Here is a 19,468-nt window from a genome sequence, read left to right as displayed (position 1 = left end):
GCTGTTCTTTTTTTATCCTTTCAGTTTCAAAGTAAATCTAATCTCTCTCTCTCGCTCACTCTCTCATTTTTTTATTGTCTACACTAATCTAAAAATGTATTATACTCACAATCTTAAACAACCTTTCCTTCCGTCCTCTTGTATCCACTGCACTTGGATATTTTCTTTTGAGTCTCTCCCCCTCCGCTTCCTTCCCCCTGTCTTTTAAATTGCCCATTTGTTTTGGCGACACAATGAATAGCTCACAGGTGACCCAATTTCTCTGTTGATTTCCTCAAATTAATATCTAGCTGCATCCTGGCCTGAATTCAAAATGAGAATTGTGCTAAAATTGAAAAGTCGTTGATCCATTGGTATACAACCCCCCCCCCCCCCCCCACCGTCTGCTCATATTCACACTAAATCTCACGCTTTCGTTTTTCTTGTTTTGATGTCTGCTTACACAATATACAATTTCCAATTAAACACACCTTGTCCATGTTCTATCTCGAAGTGTCCAGAGATACAAAGATGGTAACTGATCTCCAACAACAAACCATAAGTGTGTGGGGGAAAATACTAAAGTTAAGCATGCACAGATAACACACACACACAGACACACACACAGAGTGTGTACAGGTGTAAATTCTTACACAAACCATCCTCTGTACAAGTACACTAGCACCCCCCCCCCCCCCCCCCCCAACTCAGGCAGAGTAAGGTAACACATTTGCCAAACAACAAATGAGTGCTCCACACGGTTTATTATGCATTGCCTTCCTCATCTGTTTCCCCACGCATGTGTGCTGGATTAATTATTTTCAACGAGGCATGTGATAGGCTTCACTATATTATCTCTCAACTCCGTTTCAGCACTGGGGACTTTGTAAAGCATAACAAATGCAATGTGCTTTGATTCATTCCAGCTCAATGGGCAGTGTGCATGCACAGGTTTGGTACCATTCAGCGAGTGCAGCACTCATTCATTCATTTCAGTCATTTAAAAATGTGAACATAGATGGAAAATCGTATTTGCTCCAACACTCATATGCAAATACATGATTTAATTGCTGCATTTTAAACAGCTGTTAATATTTATTTACGGAACAGCCGATTGCAGCCAAACCACCTGATTGTGTTGCATACAGCATAATGTAGCACAGAGGCAACCCAGCCAGGGTCATCAAGTCCAACTCTGTAGCCGACTTCTATGGGCTCACAGAATGTTTTCCAGACCCTGCCTCCGCACTCCTCCACCAGTTCCTGATACTTGGAGCGTTTCCTTTCAACGGCCTCCTCGATCCACTGTTCCCAGGGCAATGAGAGTTCCAGCATGCTCAGGTGTTTTGAAGCCTCGGGAAATGATGATCATGTCTGGCCGGAGAGATGTTGATACAATGTGCTGGGGGGGGGGATCAGCTTTTCTTTTGGTTTTTAGAGTCAAAACATTTGGTTTGGTGACATTGTTTACTGTATGCTCAGATTAACTCTTTATCTCACATTCTCTGCAATGTCCTTCTGGCTTTTGTGTTCATTGTCTTTCTCATAAATCCCCGCTGAAATGTCCACAGAGGCATAACGCACACATCACGGGCCCTCTTGTGAGCTAATACAAAATACCATACACTACGGTAATTAGCCATTATTTCAGCTTATAGTTTAATCACTAAAGCACGTGCCTGACTTCATCACAATAAATGCAGGTGCAGGGACGCAGACCTGAGGTAACCAGTGTAATTAGGTAGACAATAATTAGCTATGGACTGGTGGTTCGTCATCACAGCCTCCAGCTCCCTGCTGCATTGTCCTGCTCACTGGAACTGCAAATGACTTCCTGTCTAACCAAGTCAGTTTAATATGTTATGTGGTCCACGTTCAGTTATCCTTCCTGTATTTTATGAGGAAGAATAGAGATAATTATAGAATTCCCAATTTGTATTATATATACTGTGAATAATGATGCAAACTGGGAAAAAAAATAAATAAAAAAAATAAGACAATTATCCAGATGGAAGACCAACATCCTAGTGGAGTATAGTTTGATGAACTGTTTCTTCAAAAGTCCTGACTGAATTAGAGTGTGTGAGTTCAGACAGATATATAAAGTAAATTCTTTAAATGTATCAGTAAAGACAAGTGCACAAGCTAAAACAGAATAACAATTACCGTAAACAGCTTGTGACAAAATCCCTGCAGTGTTCCTCCATTCCTCTTTCAACTTTGATTCCACTGAGTAGCAAAGACTATTAAATTAATAATATGTTTGCTGGGGTACAATGCTAATTTGTTGTTTTCAGTCCCCGCAGTCAATTGACATCAGAAGAATATGGGCAGATCCAAGAACAGAGTCAGAATGGCACTGGCTCCTGCTGAAATCAACCAATCATGTCTTGGTGATGTGCTGAGCAGACTTCTCCACCCTCTGGAAAGTCTGGCAGTTCAGGGCGACTGCTCCTCTTCCTTTTCCACTTTGTTGTGGTTTTTGTACCACCTACATGTTTCCAGACTTGAATCCCTTGGAATAAGACTCCAAATTATACCTGCATTGGACTGCATACCGAAATTTCCTTTGCTCACCCAATTCTCCTGTGTTAAAGGCATTGAGTAAAGTTTAAAGTTTAGCATGTACTTCACCAATAAGACAGGAACTTCTGATTTGGGAATATTCATAAATATATTATCTGTAACTAGCCTATAACTAGCTCTGGCTCGGGGCTTTAAAGGAGAAATGGAATGCAGATTGCGTGCCTATAAAGTCTGAGGTGAGATTGGCAATTTTGGAGGAGTTGCACATCAGAGCCCCCCCAGGACTGCAGTGTATATTAGTGTCACTTTTCCTTCTACCTGTTACCGTATAAGGTTTTGCCTAATTATGAGAATTTCACTTTGAATTAGGCAGTAAAATTGTCATGTGAAGTAACCAATCATATTCCTCCGCTGGCATAAATAATATAAGATCCAGGTAGCAATGCAGAGAGACTTTCTTAACTGTCATGTTGGATGAAAAATTAACCATGCCAAGGGCAATACAGTCAAGAATATTAGGGTCGTGAGGTTTGGCACTTTGAGTTGAGTTGTTAGAGGGCTCTGACACCAGAAAAATGAAAGGCTATGTATATCCCGGGCTGGGATATATTAAATCAACTGTGCTTCATCACAGTGAAATTTCCAAACACTGGAAGACTACTGTACAAACCAGCAGAACTGATCTATGACCTAAAACATCAGCAAAGTCATGAATGATTGCACAAAGGCCACTGATGTTCAGAATGACGTTTGAATTTGGGGCCCTGAGACTTGCAGATTGTGTTCACAGAAACATTTACATGAAAGGAAATTGATAAAAAACTCGCATTTAAGCAAACACTGAAAGAGCAAATACATCAATGGACAAAAGTCTACAGCTACTTTATAACGAGATGCTTTTTTTCTCTCTCTCTTTACAAGTTAATTGTTCTTCAGGTAAGGTGTATTGCTTGAATAGAGGATGGAGGACTGCAGCGTAGATAAAGTTGCAATGCTCCATTTGCCATGAAATATTCCCTTGTAGTGCAAATACTTCAGGAATAATATGCGGCATCTGGAGAAGTGTGTGTTTTGTGTGTGTGTGTGTGTGAAAGGAGAATGTAAGATGATACAACAGTATGTACATGTGTGCATGGGACTCACATTCATCCCGTCGCAAAGTATACATGAATCCACGTTTGAGTTCTCTGTAAGAATTTATGTCTCCTCAAGCTAACACATCTTGCTGCTAATAGATTATCGATCAGGGTCATTTTCTGAGACCTGCATTTGCTGACACAAACACCCATCCTCCTGAATACTATAATGGAGAACACCTTAAGATAACTACCCCCAAGATATATTTGTTTGCTTCTTACACACTTCGCTTTAAGGCCTTCACGAGCCACGGTTTCGTAACAGCAATCTTTGGATTTGCTTTTTATTGCTTTTAAAAATTTCACGTGCAACTGTGTCTCATGTTTAATTGCTGGGATCCTTGTTTTTTTTTTCCTGTAGTTTCTTTGTCAGTTCCATCCAGTTCTCCTTGGGATCATAAGATATCCTTTTTCATTTTGTACTGATCCAAGGGGTACATGCCGACTTGCATGTGCATGTTTAAACCCCATTTTCTCTCTAATGCCTACACAGACTGTTCTCTTTAAACCCGCCACCTCTCCAAAGTCAGGACAATCCATTCAATCAAAGGAAGACAGATCAGGTAGATAGCAAGGCTTGCAGTACATTGCACTTACATTACTGGCTTTAAGGCTGCCGTGTCCAGCAATAATCTAGATCAGTTATCAGTGCTGGGGGAAATATGTGCTGCCTCAGCATTATCAGTTTCTAACCTGATCATCATAGAGTAGTGTACTTAAAAGAAATCCAACAATTAAAAAATACATCAATGTGAGAAAAGAAAATGGCACCAAATTGTCAAGGGTATAGATTTAATAGTGTTTACCAATTGATGAGCAGAGGAGTATGCCACGCTGAGAGCCTAAATGCCTTAACATGTATCACGTTGCAAAATGTCCATTAAATATATATCTATAACTGCTCTCGACATTAACTTGTCCTTTATCCAGCTCAGCCTCACCAGCTTGTTATCCCACAGTCATAGCTGTTGCATTATGTATTCTCTCTTCCCCCAGAGGCACAGTGTTGGAAGGGATGTGGCTGCTTCAAACTGAATACTCTAATTCTCTGGGGGCTTGAGGCTGGCAGGAATTTTCATGTTCTTATTTTCTATAAAGACCCCAATCCTGTCAAATAGTACAAGAAAACGTGCTGCAGAATTCTTTGTCATCCTGGAAACACTTTGAACAATTGTTTAGTACTTCCAGATGGACCAAAAGTTTCAGTGTCTGGATTGCTGGATTCTTGAGTTTATGATTTGGCAGGAAAAACCCCCAAAAAACAATCAAATATAACACGTATCTCCGTTGGTGTGAAATTATATCCGTTTTATTTTGCTTTGCATGAAAACAATCATTAGATATAAATAATTGATTTCCAAATCCTCATCTCAAACCTTATTTAGTGGGAAACCTTTGTGTCTGCATTTGATTTCTGAAGAGAACACTTAATCGCCTTTCCCCTGGGCTCTTTGGCTCATTTTCTAGCAGTTCAATATGTGTTGTGGTTTGGCATATCATTGCCGTGACAGGGATTTCCTGATGCTGGCGTCTCCGTAGAGCTCTCAGCCATGTGATGAAATCCCTAGCCGAGTAGCTGCTTCCATAATTAGTTGCTCTGTAAATTAACATTGTTCGACATTTGCTCTTATCCTCTCATATTGGTGTAGATGTTTTCCCCTTTGAGAAATTTATAGCCACGTGATCCAGAAAGACAAGGTTACCTTTTTGCATAACACATCCTTCCTGTATTCTTTTTCAACCTTGTGTAAATGGTATACAAGTAGCTCCAGTTCTGCATATTCATAGGATGCATTTGTGTCAATAATTTTACTGCTCATACCAGCACCAATGACATTACACACTGCCTGTATATTCAAGTTCTTGGCTCAAGTACATGGATTTAGCAGGTGTCATCTTTACAAGAGTCTTTGGAGGCATTCCATTTATTTTATCTGATAATTGACTTTTTTCTTCAACAGTTTTGGCAGGAACTTCAGTTATCGCCCCCCCCCCCCCCCCCCCCCCCAGACGGACATTTTCAGAGTCTCTGGGGTTCTAGTATTCTTATATAGACATATCTGCTGAATCATTGTGTTTGTTCTAGAGACAATTTACATCCATGTTAAGGAAATCTCTTTTACTAGGAATAATTCGCCATAATATCAAGGGAAAACACATCCAATTTCTGGTAGTCTTTGCACTCCTGGAAAGATGGGGAGGCTGTCGAAGAGTTCGAAGAACTTTCCTCATACAGTACCTCCAAGGAAAGGGTTGTCTATATCTACAGTAACAATTGTCTGTCTCCAGTCTGCTAAATCATATCCTCTATGTCAAATTCATAGTACAATTGTGTATAAAATGAGTCAATTTCTTGGTCACATTCAATCAAGATGTTCATTCATTCATCATCTTCACTGCTTCATCAGTAACCGGGACCAGGGTCATGCTGGAGTCTATCCCAGCAGTCTGTGGGCAAGAGGCGAGGTACACCCTGGACAAGCCGCCAGTTCATCGCAGGGCCACACAGACAACAATTATTCACACACACACCTATGGGCAATTTAGTAACCAATTCACCTAATTTGCATGTTTTTGGTGGTGGGAGCAAGCCGGAGAACTCGGAGAGAACCCACGCAGATGCAGAGAGAACGTGCAAACACCTCACAGAAAGGCCAGAAGTTGGATTTTAACCTGTGACCTTCTTGCCATGAAGCAATGATGCAAACAACTGTCCCACTGTGCTGCCCTCAATTCAGACAGGGGCAAGCAATTTACCTCCCCTGCTCCTCCATTACAGCCAAATATTGATCCCTGCTGCACCCAAATAATCAAAGATGATGAAAATCACTGTGCCAAGGCTTCAAATGGTAATCCACAAACCAGAGTCTGTGGTAAATCTTTACTAGATCACACCATGTGTTTTAAAAAAAGGAAAGCAGAGCCTTGAATTCCACTACTCCAATTGTGTGGGGGTCATGGGGTAATACTAATTGATTAGTTGTTAATTTACTCATTAGCCTATCCCTATAGTCTACAAATAGTCATCTGCTCATACAGCCTCATCTGCCAAATATGCGTAAAATAAAATGGCTGCAGCCTAACACTTCACCATGGTAGTTTGGCTGTTTCAGTTGGCGCCGTAAAAGAAACCTGATGTAAGGCAGATTGGCAGAATATGCCACTTAATCAACAAAGCAGTGTGCGTATTCATCTCTACTGATGACACAGGACTTTCTTCAAATTATCCACTAGACCTGGAGCGCTTAAGCATCAGGTGTTGCCACTTTAATTTACCACAGTGATTCTGCTGCATTAATAATACTGATTATAGATGAAAAAGGATCCTCAGCCTGAGGCTGCTTTTGTGATGACAGGGGACTTGCAGCTTTTAAGCTACCGCTTGGCAAAACATATTCAACCACTTCAGACGAATGTAATGAAACTTTGGAATCAGATTTTTTATTTATTGTTTTACCTTAAACCAATGAACTGAGTGAGTTAACAAACAATGCAATTTGTGGATGTCACACCGAAGCAGCAGAAAATGAGGCTTGCTTACTTTGGTACATGCAAGGAAAATAGAACTGATTTCTTTTTATTTCTTTTTGAATTATAATTCTTCTTGCATGCACATAGAGAGGAGGAGTACAATATGTAATTAAAGCTGAACCACATTGTACCAATGAGCTGCACAATGGTAATTAAATCTAGCATGTGTGTTATACATGCAAGTCTGTATGAGCATGCATGTTTAATGTCATAAGGCCATGCAGTGTAATGTCAAACTCCCATCCAGTTAATTAATTCAAATCTCCCACCTTAATTAATTTCACACTATGGATTGTGACCTTTACCTTGGAAACAACCAGCAGAGAAAGGGTGTGAGCTGGGGTCTATAAAAATCCATTATTATTAATGTCTATTCAGGCTTGTTTTTGGGGAATGAGAGTGAGTTTTCAGCGTGAGCATGTCAAAATGTATTTTGTTTATATGCATGTTGATTAAATATGTGCATTATTTCCTGAACCAATATTTAATTTAATTTTAATACAAAGATGACAGAGATGTCAGAATGTCAGCTGAGGATAGGAGGATACTGTATAAATGTATGTGTAAAGAGATTTATGTTAACTATTTATTAAATAAATCATATTATATTTTGAATTTATCCTGTCAATTTATGTATTACTTCATGACATCATCACAAGTTGTGTGTGCAGTGCACCAGCTTTTCTGACCCCCACTCAGTCTGGAAATGTTATGATTTGCCTTTTTATAAAATAAAAATGAGATGAGAGCTACAACAGCGACAGTAGAGTTGTTGTATCATGATAATTCACATGCAATTACTGAGAAAAAAAGTTTTATCCGAGGAAAATTCATGTAAAAATAAATGGAACTGAGACTGAAATCCTCACAGGCAGTACACAGATAGTATCTCGTATCTAGCTTTTACCTCTCGGCTGAATAATGTTCTTGATGAACTGAAGAGTGAGGTCACACCAACACCACACATGATCAGCGATTGTAGGATATTCAAATGTAAATGAAGAGACAACAATGCACCAGTCAACAAGCACCCTACTTTATCCTTAAAGTGCATGGTTCCTATTCATCTCTTAAGTTTTACTACAATAAAGTCTATTCTCTGTGCATGTGCCCTGAAAGTTCGTTGATCCGTCACTGGATCAGACTCGACTTCCAAACTACTAGTGATTACGCAAATCATACTTGTAGTGTCAGCCTCTTAAAAAAGCAATTTTCAGTGAGGACAGATCCATTTTTATCCATCAGTTAATGTGGCAACAGCCTTATAGTATTAGACTCGGCACATACATCACTCTCCAAAGGGAAGCACGGGCATTCAGCTGCAGAGGAAAAGGATAGACACATTTTTGAATGAAGGGGGACACATAGTTCACAAACCAATCAGAAGGTCCAACTCCTTGAAGCCGCTTGTGTTGAACAATATATGTAAAACTGTTAGAAAGCACTTCTCATGAGGAGTAAATCTATGTTAATCTGTTGAGTGGCAAACGCTTGATTTAGCTTCAGTGTTGCTGTGGAAAAGCCACGCAGCGGTGAGCTAGACGGGTCACAAAGGGCATTATAAGGCATAAACTCTACGCGTGTCACTTAGAAGGAAGTGAAGCTGCCGTCTGAACACAAATCATGATGGCTTGTTATCAACAGGCCCATGAAAGGGATTGTAGAAGATTTCCGTGTTATGCTCATATGAGCACAGAATAATGAGATATTGTTCATTCTACAATATTTCTCAAAATATTCAGACCTCTTTTCTTTAACATAATATAAAAAAAATGTCTTTACCATAAAAATAAGTTGTCCTTTCAAAATAAGCTATTGTCTCTATCGTGTACTATTGACTTCTCTATTTTGCAGGCTATGAAAGCAATATCAACAAGTTCTGTGCTATAAAATGTCAAATCAATGGACAAGAGGTTCATTTCGAAGCTGATATGCAGTCGTCGTAGTGAACCCGTTGAACTTTCAACCATTATTGAGCAGACATCAGCTCAGTCAGACTGTAACACATCAGTATATAATTGACTCAACAATAACATTGGAAAAAAATACGTATTTCATGACTCTAATTTACATTACTACAATATAATAGTGCACTGTGCACTTAGAAAGCGAAGGAGGGATAAATGTAAATTAGGCTTTATGCTTGCAATTGTAGTTAAGATTAATCTCTCTTATGTTAAATATACACTCTACATGCGTATTTTGACGTGGTGATCACATGGAACAGGTGCTCTAAAAGATTTCTATGAATGCTTAGCTTCGGCTGTGGATAAACCTCCCCGTCCTGGCTGTCCTGTTAAATATAGGCCCTCATTTTCCCACCGATGCTATCGCTGAAAGGAGCTGTGGGCGAGAAGATAATTTTGTCGGTACAAAGCTATCTCCCCTTCAGATCATTATGCCAATTACAGCAGAAGCCAGAATTAGGGGGTATTCAAATTTGAATTTAAAGAGAAAAATGCTGAAGCAAAGCATCACAATACCCTTTGCAATGGTTCCCGTCACATTGGAGCTGAATCCATGGTTGTTATAAAAGGAGTTAATCCATCCATCTATCTATCGTTGGTACACAGCTGAAGACCTTGTGATCAATGGTTACAGTATTTACAGACGTGGATGGATAATCAGTCTCGGATCAGTATTCAAAACATGGAAGGGATTTTTATTTTTATTTTTAATGACCTCATGAGCATCCGGAATGGTGCGAGAAAGAAGGTAAAAAGGTGTTATTAATAAATGACTACAGGTGTAATAATTAGTAGTAGTGATTTAAACAATACAATATGAATAAATCAAGCTGAAGAAATGTCATAATCCCATAATACATGTGTTAAATCTGAAGTCGTGTTATATTTTCTTTGACATGAAATTCATCCTGACAAGCTTTCGTTTTTGACAAAAGAGCCCAAGAACAAAAACCTCAAAGGCTTTGACCAATTTAGCCTGACAAGGAAGTGTCAAGAATATTCTGATGGAGTTTGGATGAAGCCATATCCATTCTAATGACCGTGTCATCAAAATGCTTAGTTTTAGCCTGGTGTGACATTATGTGCCCTTTTGCCTCAGTCAAGTTTTGTGATGAGGGGATTTGTTGTGGCTTTTGGATGACGTGACCTCTGAGACAGAAGCTGAAGGGAGCGCTGGAGTGATCTTTTAAAGCAAGGGATTCATATTCTTATTCATTTAGTCTCTTTTCTCTGTCCCCTACAGGGCCAGTGTGACTTTCATTCTCCTGACATTCTAAAATGCTCTTAAATGTTAATGGAGACTATTTTTACAGGGGTCGCGACCATTTCTGGTGCACACATTTATGATGGACAAACACAGGCTGGACATTTGTCTCTCTATCTCTCTCTCACACACATGCACACACAAACCAAGACTCCATTCTTTGCTCAATTTGACTCATAAAATTATGACCATCTGGCTGCTGGAAATAAGGCCCCAAGCCTTGTTGCTTCACTAACTGCTGCAAAGGTCTTTGAAACTTATAAAAAATAAAATTCTGAATTTTAATGAAATTTAACATATGCGTCAACCTGGTGAATAGAAGATATGAAGATCATATAAGAATCAAAGGCCAAGGGTGACGAGTAAAAATGCATGCGCAGAAAAAGGTTTCATCATTTTTATCATGTTGCATTAATAATGAATGTCCATCAGATGCAGCTACGTGATACTCCATCTCAACAAACATGAAAGCTTGTTAAAGTCCATCTACCCCATTTTGTTTTTTACAACACTCAAATTAATCACTGTACCAGAGAAATATTATTCACTACCTTGCATTATTAGAGCTATTTTAAGAAAGCAAAGATCTGTTGTATTACTGTAGCTGTGGCACAGATAAATGATGGTTACCAGAAAAGGAAAATAAAATAAAAATCCCTGCAATGCCCGGGAATGTTGTGAACCGTGAGTGAACTTTCCTTTTTCTGAACACACTTATTGGTATCATCAACCAGGGAGACTCCCAGCAAATGCACCAAACAATGCGTCTCTTTACCCAGAGCAAATTGTTGTCTCAATGCCCCAGAGACAAACACATAAGGTTATTTGTCTTCATGCATCACAGTGACCGTATGTAACATTAAATCCCTCACCACTCCATTTGTCACCTCATACCTGTAAAGGATGGCATGTAATTCAAATCAGACATTTCTACCATTTGGACGTTTGGTTCAGTGTGTCAAAATAGTTGCTTGAGAATTTTTTTGTCGTTACATGAATGGCAATCCCTTCAAAAGCACTGTGGACTTAAAATAAATTGACTTTAAACATGAATGTGAAGTAAACAGAAAAAAAAAAAAGCTATTACTCTGAGAGGACTCCTACCGGCATCATGACTCCAACTGACATACAATTAAAATGCAGCATTATTGATAGCTAGAGTTTTTTGGCAACCTTTTCTTTATCCCAAAAAGAAAGCATGAATCCAAAGTAAAAAAAAAAGCCAGCCTCAAAACATTGTTATTATCCTTGAGACAGTTGCAAGTCTAAGACACCCCAAGCAGACAACACCTTACAGCTGGACAGGCCACAGCGCAACAGTTCCACAGCAATAGCGCTGGAATTATAGTCTTTACCAAGGTCCGCATCCGCTCAGTTGCATTTACCTCAGATTGTTTACAATGCAGCAAAGTCAAAATCAATAGGGCCTGCCAAGACAGGAACAGCCTAATGTTCCATTAGAACTCTCTACTATTCAATTACAGCTCCAGAGTTGGAGAAGTTTCAGCTAGCTCAGGTCCCTGGAGGAGAAGCACAAAGTACGAGAGCGAGAGATGCAGCAATAAATCTAAAACTGACAAACAGAAAAAAATACGGTTATGGCATCCTCCCACCTTTATCCGCCCCCGTATTTCTCAGTCTTTCTTGAAGCTACGGTGCGAAATAGGAATGAGACAAGCTCTTCAATTAGGTTACATTTAACTTCATTGTTTTTCAATCTCTCATCTCATTTGCTGCTTTAATTGTCCTTTGTCCATGCCCTTTCATACCATGCATGATAACCCCCCCCCCGCATGCATATGCGCTCCACTTGTGTGTGTGCCACAGATTTGTTTTTTCGCCACAATGTGATGCCCTTATCCAGGTAAGTATACTGCACATAACTAGGCCTGTCTTCAGGGAGGCAGTATCACAACAGGGGTGGGAGGAAAGTACGGAACAAGCAAGGCCTATAAAGATAGTAATGGAGAAAAAGACGTCATTGATGGGGGTGGGAGAAAAGAAGCCTAATAATGGAGAAAATACACACAAAAGTAGAAATGTCAAATGAAAAAGAGGGCAAAGGACAAGAGGAGAATAAATGAAGTTTTTTTTCCCCCTCCTGGGGTGCTGATAGGTCGACATGGGGTCCCTGTGGGAACAATTATTGGACCTAGTGGCAGTTTGTGTGCATCTCAGCATGTGTGTGACACTAACGACAGACCTTTGAGGTAATATAGCACAGGGGACAAGATACAAGTGGTACACTGCCTTCGGGGTTCCTTTTAAAATACACCAGCACACCTTGAAACCTCCCATGAAGCCTGCTGCGTTACAAGATTTTCCCACAGCCTATGGCGCCCAGTGGAGTTACTTCCAAGTCAATGCATACATTGAAACCATAGTTTTGCAAGCTCACAACTTCTTTTTGCAAAAAAGTTTAAAGTTGTGTTCAAAATTGATCTAAGGGTAGTAAATCATAAATATGCCAGCGTGCGATCAACGTGGCAGACATTTGTGCTCTACTGAGTGCCATTTGAAAGTGTTTATTTATTGATTGATTTATTCACATGTGTAAAATATGTCAACATCAGCACAGCATCTATATAGTTACCTACGTGGGAGAATAGAGCATTTTTGCTCACAAAGTTTGTCTTACAAAGTGGCACGTGTGAAACTGTTTATGCCTTATTTATAAATCTAATTCCAGCCCCAGATTTTCCGTTTCGATGTTGACTGTGCTCCCCTACAGGGAGAGGGTATTTATTGGCCAGCTTTGTCTGGGAAAGAATGTTTCTTTTGATTAGAAACCACAAAAAACATTTATTTATTATGCATGCAGAAAATGTAAAATATCTGACAACATCTTAAATAAATTGCTTAAAAAATATAAACATATTAATCTGCAGCATTAATCTGTTATATTTCACAAGTGAAATTTGTCTGTTCCTTCATCCCTTCAATCAGACTGACAGGTGGGGGCGGACACTGTGACTCTTGTATTCCTTTGATTCTCTTTCGTCTGATCTCATCTGGTATTCATAGCCTTTCCCCAACCTTTCTGGATTGTCTGCTTTGCTCTGCATTCTTTTCTTTCCTATGAATTCCATCCACTTTTTTTTTCTCTCTCTCATCCAACCTGCAGTCCGTTGTTGTTTTGATCATATGTAGTGTTCTAGCTCACAAAGTTCTATTTGCTTTTCGCTCAATGCACTACTTGGGAATGGCACTGATTATGCAAAACGTGCATCTAGGTTTATGTGATGTTTTAGAACAAGTGGTAATACAGCTGTGTGGGAGGGAGGTTGTGTTCTTTCTCTCCTCCAGTTTTGCACATATATGGGATATATTTTTATTTGTTGTCGGGCAACAAATAATCATTCCATCATTCAAAAATACCAGGCCTGTGAAAATGATCCTGATAAGACATTGGAAGTAAATCAGTGAAACCTAAAAATTAGGGAAGAATCTACATTTCTGGTTTTGCACATTTTGGAAACTGAGCGATAGCTATTCTATACATTTTCAGAAAACGTAAATCCCTGATCAGCTGGTAAACAATTAAAGGTCTGACATTATGTGCCCTGTCACCATTCTGATTGCCGGGTCACGCAGGTTACACAAATGCAATTAGTTACTCCTCATCATCAATTAAATCTTGTTTGTAAAACTTTTTTTAAAAAAGTTGTATTTGAAAACATGTCCTGTCAAGTACACAGTAAATCTCACCTAAGCTTTGAGAGATTGCAAATGCATGTACACGGTGCAGAAAATTGTTACGAGTGGAAACACAAAAAAACAAGATTATAGGAAGGAGCTAAAAACAGACTCGTGTTTAAATAATTTATCTGACTGCAACAGCAAAATAATTAAAATATTTAATATTATTGTTTGCGTTTTCTTTTATTTCATGTTTCTTTTTACCTTCCTGGGACAAAGATTGGCCTGAAGTCACTTGACCATTTACCCAATGTGATGCGTGTTATATGTGCTAATAGGCGTTTCGATGCATATGACTGTTTGCCTTTCACATTGTTTGCATCATTAAAGATAAGACATAATTCCCAAAAATAGGTAGTAGCAAATAAAGTAGATGACTAACAAAAATTAAGTTATGCTAATGCTTGTGGTTTTCTTCAATTAACTCTAATACAGCCTGTGTGGAATCCGAGGAGATAATTAGTGTTATTTGATTGTGGTCTGAACTGCTAGTCAGCAACTCCGTAGCAACGATCTGCGTCCTAAACTGCCACTCTCCCTCGGTGTTCCTATCCTTTGTCTTCCCATCTTTCCACACAGCCAACTGACAATTCTCTACAGGGAGTTTAATCAATGCTTCCAATTAAACATGATCCCCCAGTGCAACCACACTGCACAGCAGAAACTCTGATTGTTTGAAGTGCTGTTTGGAAGATGTAAGGATTGTCTGCTGGTTGCTATCATGATAGATAATCTGCCTCATACGCGGTCAAATGCATGAAAACTTGCATACTTTTTTACTTTATTATAAAACATCAATAGCGCCTAAGGGGCGTATAAAAATAAAGTTTGAAAATCAAAATCATAACGTGGTTCTCACTATGGTGTGTAACCCACAAACACATTATCCCTCCACACATAATAATTTCAGAATAGACACAGTTTACACTGTGTATGTTATTCTTTCCCCCATGTCAGTAAGCTAGTATGTCCAAAACTAACAGGAGTGGGAATTCCTTTCTAATGGCAGTGAATATGTATTACCGTGTATAGAATAATCAATATACATGTTGTGTGGTCAGGTATTGCCGTCAAGTAGAACTGAGACTGACACAGGGGTTAAAGTCCACAGATGGAAGACGGCAGCATAATCTAACATCTCTGCTCTGTCTATCTATTTTAGAAGCGGTTGCGGTGAAGCAGCATATTACATAATTTTAACTGCACAGTTTGTAGTCTAAACGATTTGTCGGACCAAAATCACTTTACAATAGGAGCTTTGTGCGAAGAGACCTCTTTTAATTCTACACTTAAGGTTTGTTGTTTCTTTTATCTGTGATTATTAGTGAGGCTGATCCTAAGATCGCCACTCAAATGTCTTCAATGTGAAGAAAATAACAACTTGAAAAGCATCTTTTGCATTGCTCCTCGGTACAAGTGGTCTGAACAGCCCTCTGGGTTTTCATGCCATGCATTTGAAACAGTGTTGATTCAAATGCCGCCGAAAACCCTCTCATATCAGCCTTTTCCACTTCTCTCCTTTATCCAGCAAAGAATACATTGTAAATAAAATAAATTATTCTGAGTTCTGCACTTAAATTTGAATTAATTTGCTGGTCCTCTTTTTATCTCCTTTTAAACCCTCTTATTTTGCTCTTGCCTGTATTTGCCTCTTTAGTGAATTTTCTCCACAGCCATCATCTCCTTTACTCAAACTACAACACATCCTGTAATCCCATGTCATCACTGTCATTCTTCATTGTTCAACATTGCTGTTAATATTAAGCTTAATTCCTTCTTATTGTGACATCTTATTTTGTTCTGCTCTTATGAGTACGTCCTTTGTACGTTTGTTTTTTTGACAACTGCCTCATACCACACATTATGTACTGCATATAAGATCCTATAGAATATAGTCTTTGGATTTAAATCCTATTTAAGAACACATTTACATTTGTTGTCATGTGTTTGCTCTGTGGCATATAACTTCGAGTTTGCTGTCTGTCAACTGTCCCATATCCTTTGTCCAGTGTGACCCCACTGAAGTCAATTTTCCTCCTTACTATTCATACCCATGAACAAAGTACGAGTGATACTGAGAATTCTGGTGTGATGAATGGAGGTAAGGAAGAGCTGAATTATATAAAAATAGTTTCTGATTAATGGGAGCAGCATTTGATTTTTTCTCATCAGAGGTTTGAACATCAGGCACACACACACACGCACACACACACACACACACGCACGCACACTCACACAGACACACACATGTGTAGTGGAAGAAAACCAAAAAGACAGACACAAAGACACTCATAGAAAAGTTCTTACCCTACGAGATTGGATCTCTTTGACGTATAAAGGCAATAAGAATTCGGACACTCCCTCCAATCTTACACCTTCCTTCGTCACTCGCAGGTTTCCCATTCCATCCTAACAGCACAGGGGTGCATAAAGAGAGACAGATGCAGTGGTTACTGAGAGAGGTTTCCTGGTCTTGACAGATCATCATGCAGAGAACATTTGTTTCAGAATAAATGGGTCATTCATAAATGCATGCATGGTAGGAGGGTAAACAAATTATGAGTCAGTTATCAGTTCCTTCAGTTATGTGAAGGAAAATGACAATGGGTTGCCCATTTTCAGTAATTAATGGACAAGGACACTATTTCTTGATTATGTACATGTCAAAATTTATTTTTCAGCATCACTTATAATCAAATTCAAAGCATTTTACAAGCTATAATGCAATGATTGTGACAACCCACAAGATATATCATGCACTAATTAAAGTATAGTTTGGATCATTCGCGATGGATCTGGTCACAGAAAATGTAAAAAAAAAGAAACTCACTCAGAACAAACAATTCAAGTAATACTCAAGACCTTCAGCTGAGATTTAACTGTAGCTAAAACTCCATTTTAATATACAGTACCTTTTAATAAGGTCACTGAACTACATCGTGGATGAGATCTCCCTTTGGGGAATGAACACTTGCTTGAATAATTTAACTCAAATGTGATTCCAAATTATAGAGGAGCGTTTTATTGGTCTTTTATCATTGGACTATCATTTAGATGACATAATGGGAAACCAGAACTGCTATTGAGGAGGTTTGGGCTCTCTGAGTGTTTTCCAGTTCTTGTATTGTTGATTGTCAACATTTTTTTATTCAAATATAATTAAAAACTTAGCCGTTGGTCTGGTGCCAAAGCCACACAACATAACACACACAATTGTTGTTTTATCAGTGTCAAAATGACAAGATTCTGAATGTCTCTGTAATAACTCATCTGGCAATGCAAGGAAGACAGAATATCTGCCGTGAAGCCTATAGTTACAGAAGGACCACTAAAAATCCCCTTGCAATATCCCAATAGGTGTAGGACATATTAGGACATTCATTTTTAAACCTGAAGTTGCATTGTAAAAATACTCTGAACTATTGTTAAATAATATTGCATCCAGATGTCCCCAACTCATTTTTGTTACATTACAATGCGGAACATCCATCCATCCACTTTCTTGCAGATACGACGATCGTCTCATCTACAGATGCTTTTCTGCTTTACGGGTCATGGCTATGCTGGAGCCTATCCCAGCTTTTTGCCGCCTGTCATCTTTGGAGTTTGACTTTCTGGTTTATTCCTTGCGCTGCGTGATATCCTTGTGGGAATCCACTAAGGTTAGTGGTTACTGGCCTGTGTGATACTGGTCACGCTGCTGTCACTCAAAAACATGTTAGTTACCTGGACAGCACCCCTGAAAAAACCCACCCGATGTTAGAGGTTTATTTCAAAGCTGGATGGAAAAAAAAAAGTCATGCAGCAAAAACCAAAGAGCAGCATCACCTCAAACTGACAATAAAATGAAACGGAAATTAAACCTAATCCAGCGAAATGTCTCACCACAGCCTGTATTTTAAAAACTGGAACATAGTCTCATTCTTCAAGCTCAAACCGAAAAGGGACACGGACTGGAGGACAAAATAACCAAACTTCAGTTGCATGCGATACCAGGCAACATTGATTAATAGCCATCAAAGTGGGAAGTCACTTTGAATGAACTGCAAATCAAATTGTTTTCTCTAAGAGCAATCAAAACTATGAGGGCACCAATTTGCTGTTTACACAGAAGGTCAGAGCGGTGTGATTCAAACAGAGCTCTCTGCATCTGATACTATTTGTAAAGGGAGTGACTGGCATTGGAAACGGCTAGGCTATCCACCAAATGAGAAGCCAGGGATGCTAATGGAATATTCTATATTATTTTTCCATTGACTGGGAAAGTAAAATATGTTTTTAGTTCCATCCACACACCCATCCATGCTTCAGAGCTGGAGCAAATCCCAGCTCACACCGGGCAGGACGTGGACCGGCTGGCTGTCAGTCACAGGGCTGACACATTCATATTGCATTCAGGCTGACATTTCCACCTACAGGCAAGTTAGAGTTGTCAATTATCCGAAACAGTATGTCTTTGGATCATACAGGAAAGTAGGATGCCTGAAGAAAAATCAGGCAGGCATTCGGATCACATGCAAACTCTCCACATGTTTGCTGTGGCAGTATTAAAAATGTTCAGTATTGCAAAAAAGGCTTAGGGTTATTTACGGTGTTCATTAACTTTCTATGATAGTTAAAAACCTTGTAAATTATTTTCTCTTTTGCCTGTGCTTCTCCACATTTGCATGCATGTTTTTGGTGGTGGGAGGAAGCTGGAGAACCTGGAAAGACCCCACGCAGACACGGGGAAAACATGCAAACTCCTCGCAGAAAGGGGCCGCGTTGGATTTGAACCTGTGACCTCCTTGCTGTGAGGCAACAGCGCAGCCCACTGTGCCACCGTGTTGCCTGCCCCTTCTCTATTCAGACTTTTCACATTTGGTCTCACCAGAGACAGCTCCACATTTGAGCAGGCATAAGGCCAACACATCTGTTGGTGTGAATATCTCACCTAAGTCTTGTTTACTTTTATCCCCATTTAAGTTTTAAATTGTTTTCATTATATTGGTCATTAAGTGTATAAATGTCCTCTAGTTCCTTGTTTGATCTTTAACACATTATTTGAATTAGCAGTTGGTGTTATTAAACCCAATGACACATTGGTTTTACAATGCACATTGATCAGTTAGAATATTTTAACTGTACACTCCGTATTGTGCATTTGCACTCTGTCCAAACAGCATTGACCCATCATGGCTTGGACTCCAGGTTCTGAAGGGGTGCTGTGGCATCTGGCAATAAGCTGGCAGCTAATCCTTTAAGTCCTGTAAGTTGTGAGGGGGGGGAGGGGGACTCCATGGATCAGCCTTGTTTGTCGAGCACATCTCACATATGTTTGATTGAATTGGCATCTGGGGAAGTTGGTTCAAAGGCTAGACCTTAAA

At 39.4% G+C, this 19,468-nt stretch overlaps 1 protein-coding gene across 1 annotated transcript in view; it reads right to left on the bottom strand.

Moving 5' to 3' along the window:
• The window catches only part of LOC137906594 (zeta-sarcoglycan-like), a 78,719-nt gene that overhangs the window by 44,536 nt on the left and 14,715 nt on the right, over positions 1-19,468 (bottom strand). Inside the window, exon 2 of the mRNA XM_068750880.1 lies at positions 16,410-16,511. Coding sequence (XP_068606981.1) covers positions 16,410-16,511 — 102 coding nt within the window. The remainder of the gene's footprint in view (positions 1-16,409; positions 16,512-19,468) is intronic.

The sequence above is a fragment of the Brachionichthys hirsutus genome, chromosome 17 (assembly GCF_040956055.1).
Source record: "Brachionichthys hirsutus isolate HB-005 chromosome 17, CSIRO-AGI_Bhir_v1, whole genome shotgun sequence".
Classification (NCBI taxonomy): domain Eukaryota; kingdom Metazoa; phylum Chordata; class Actinopteri; order Lophiiformes; family Brachionichthyidae; genus Brachionichthys; species Brachionichthys hirsutus.
This window is presented reverse-complemented; position numbering and strand designations above follow the sequence as displayed.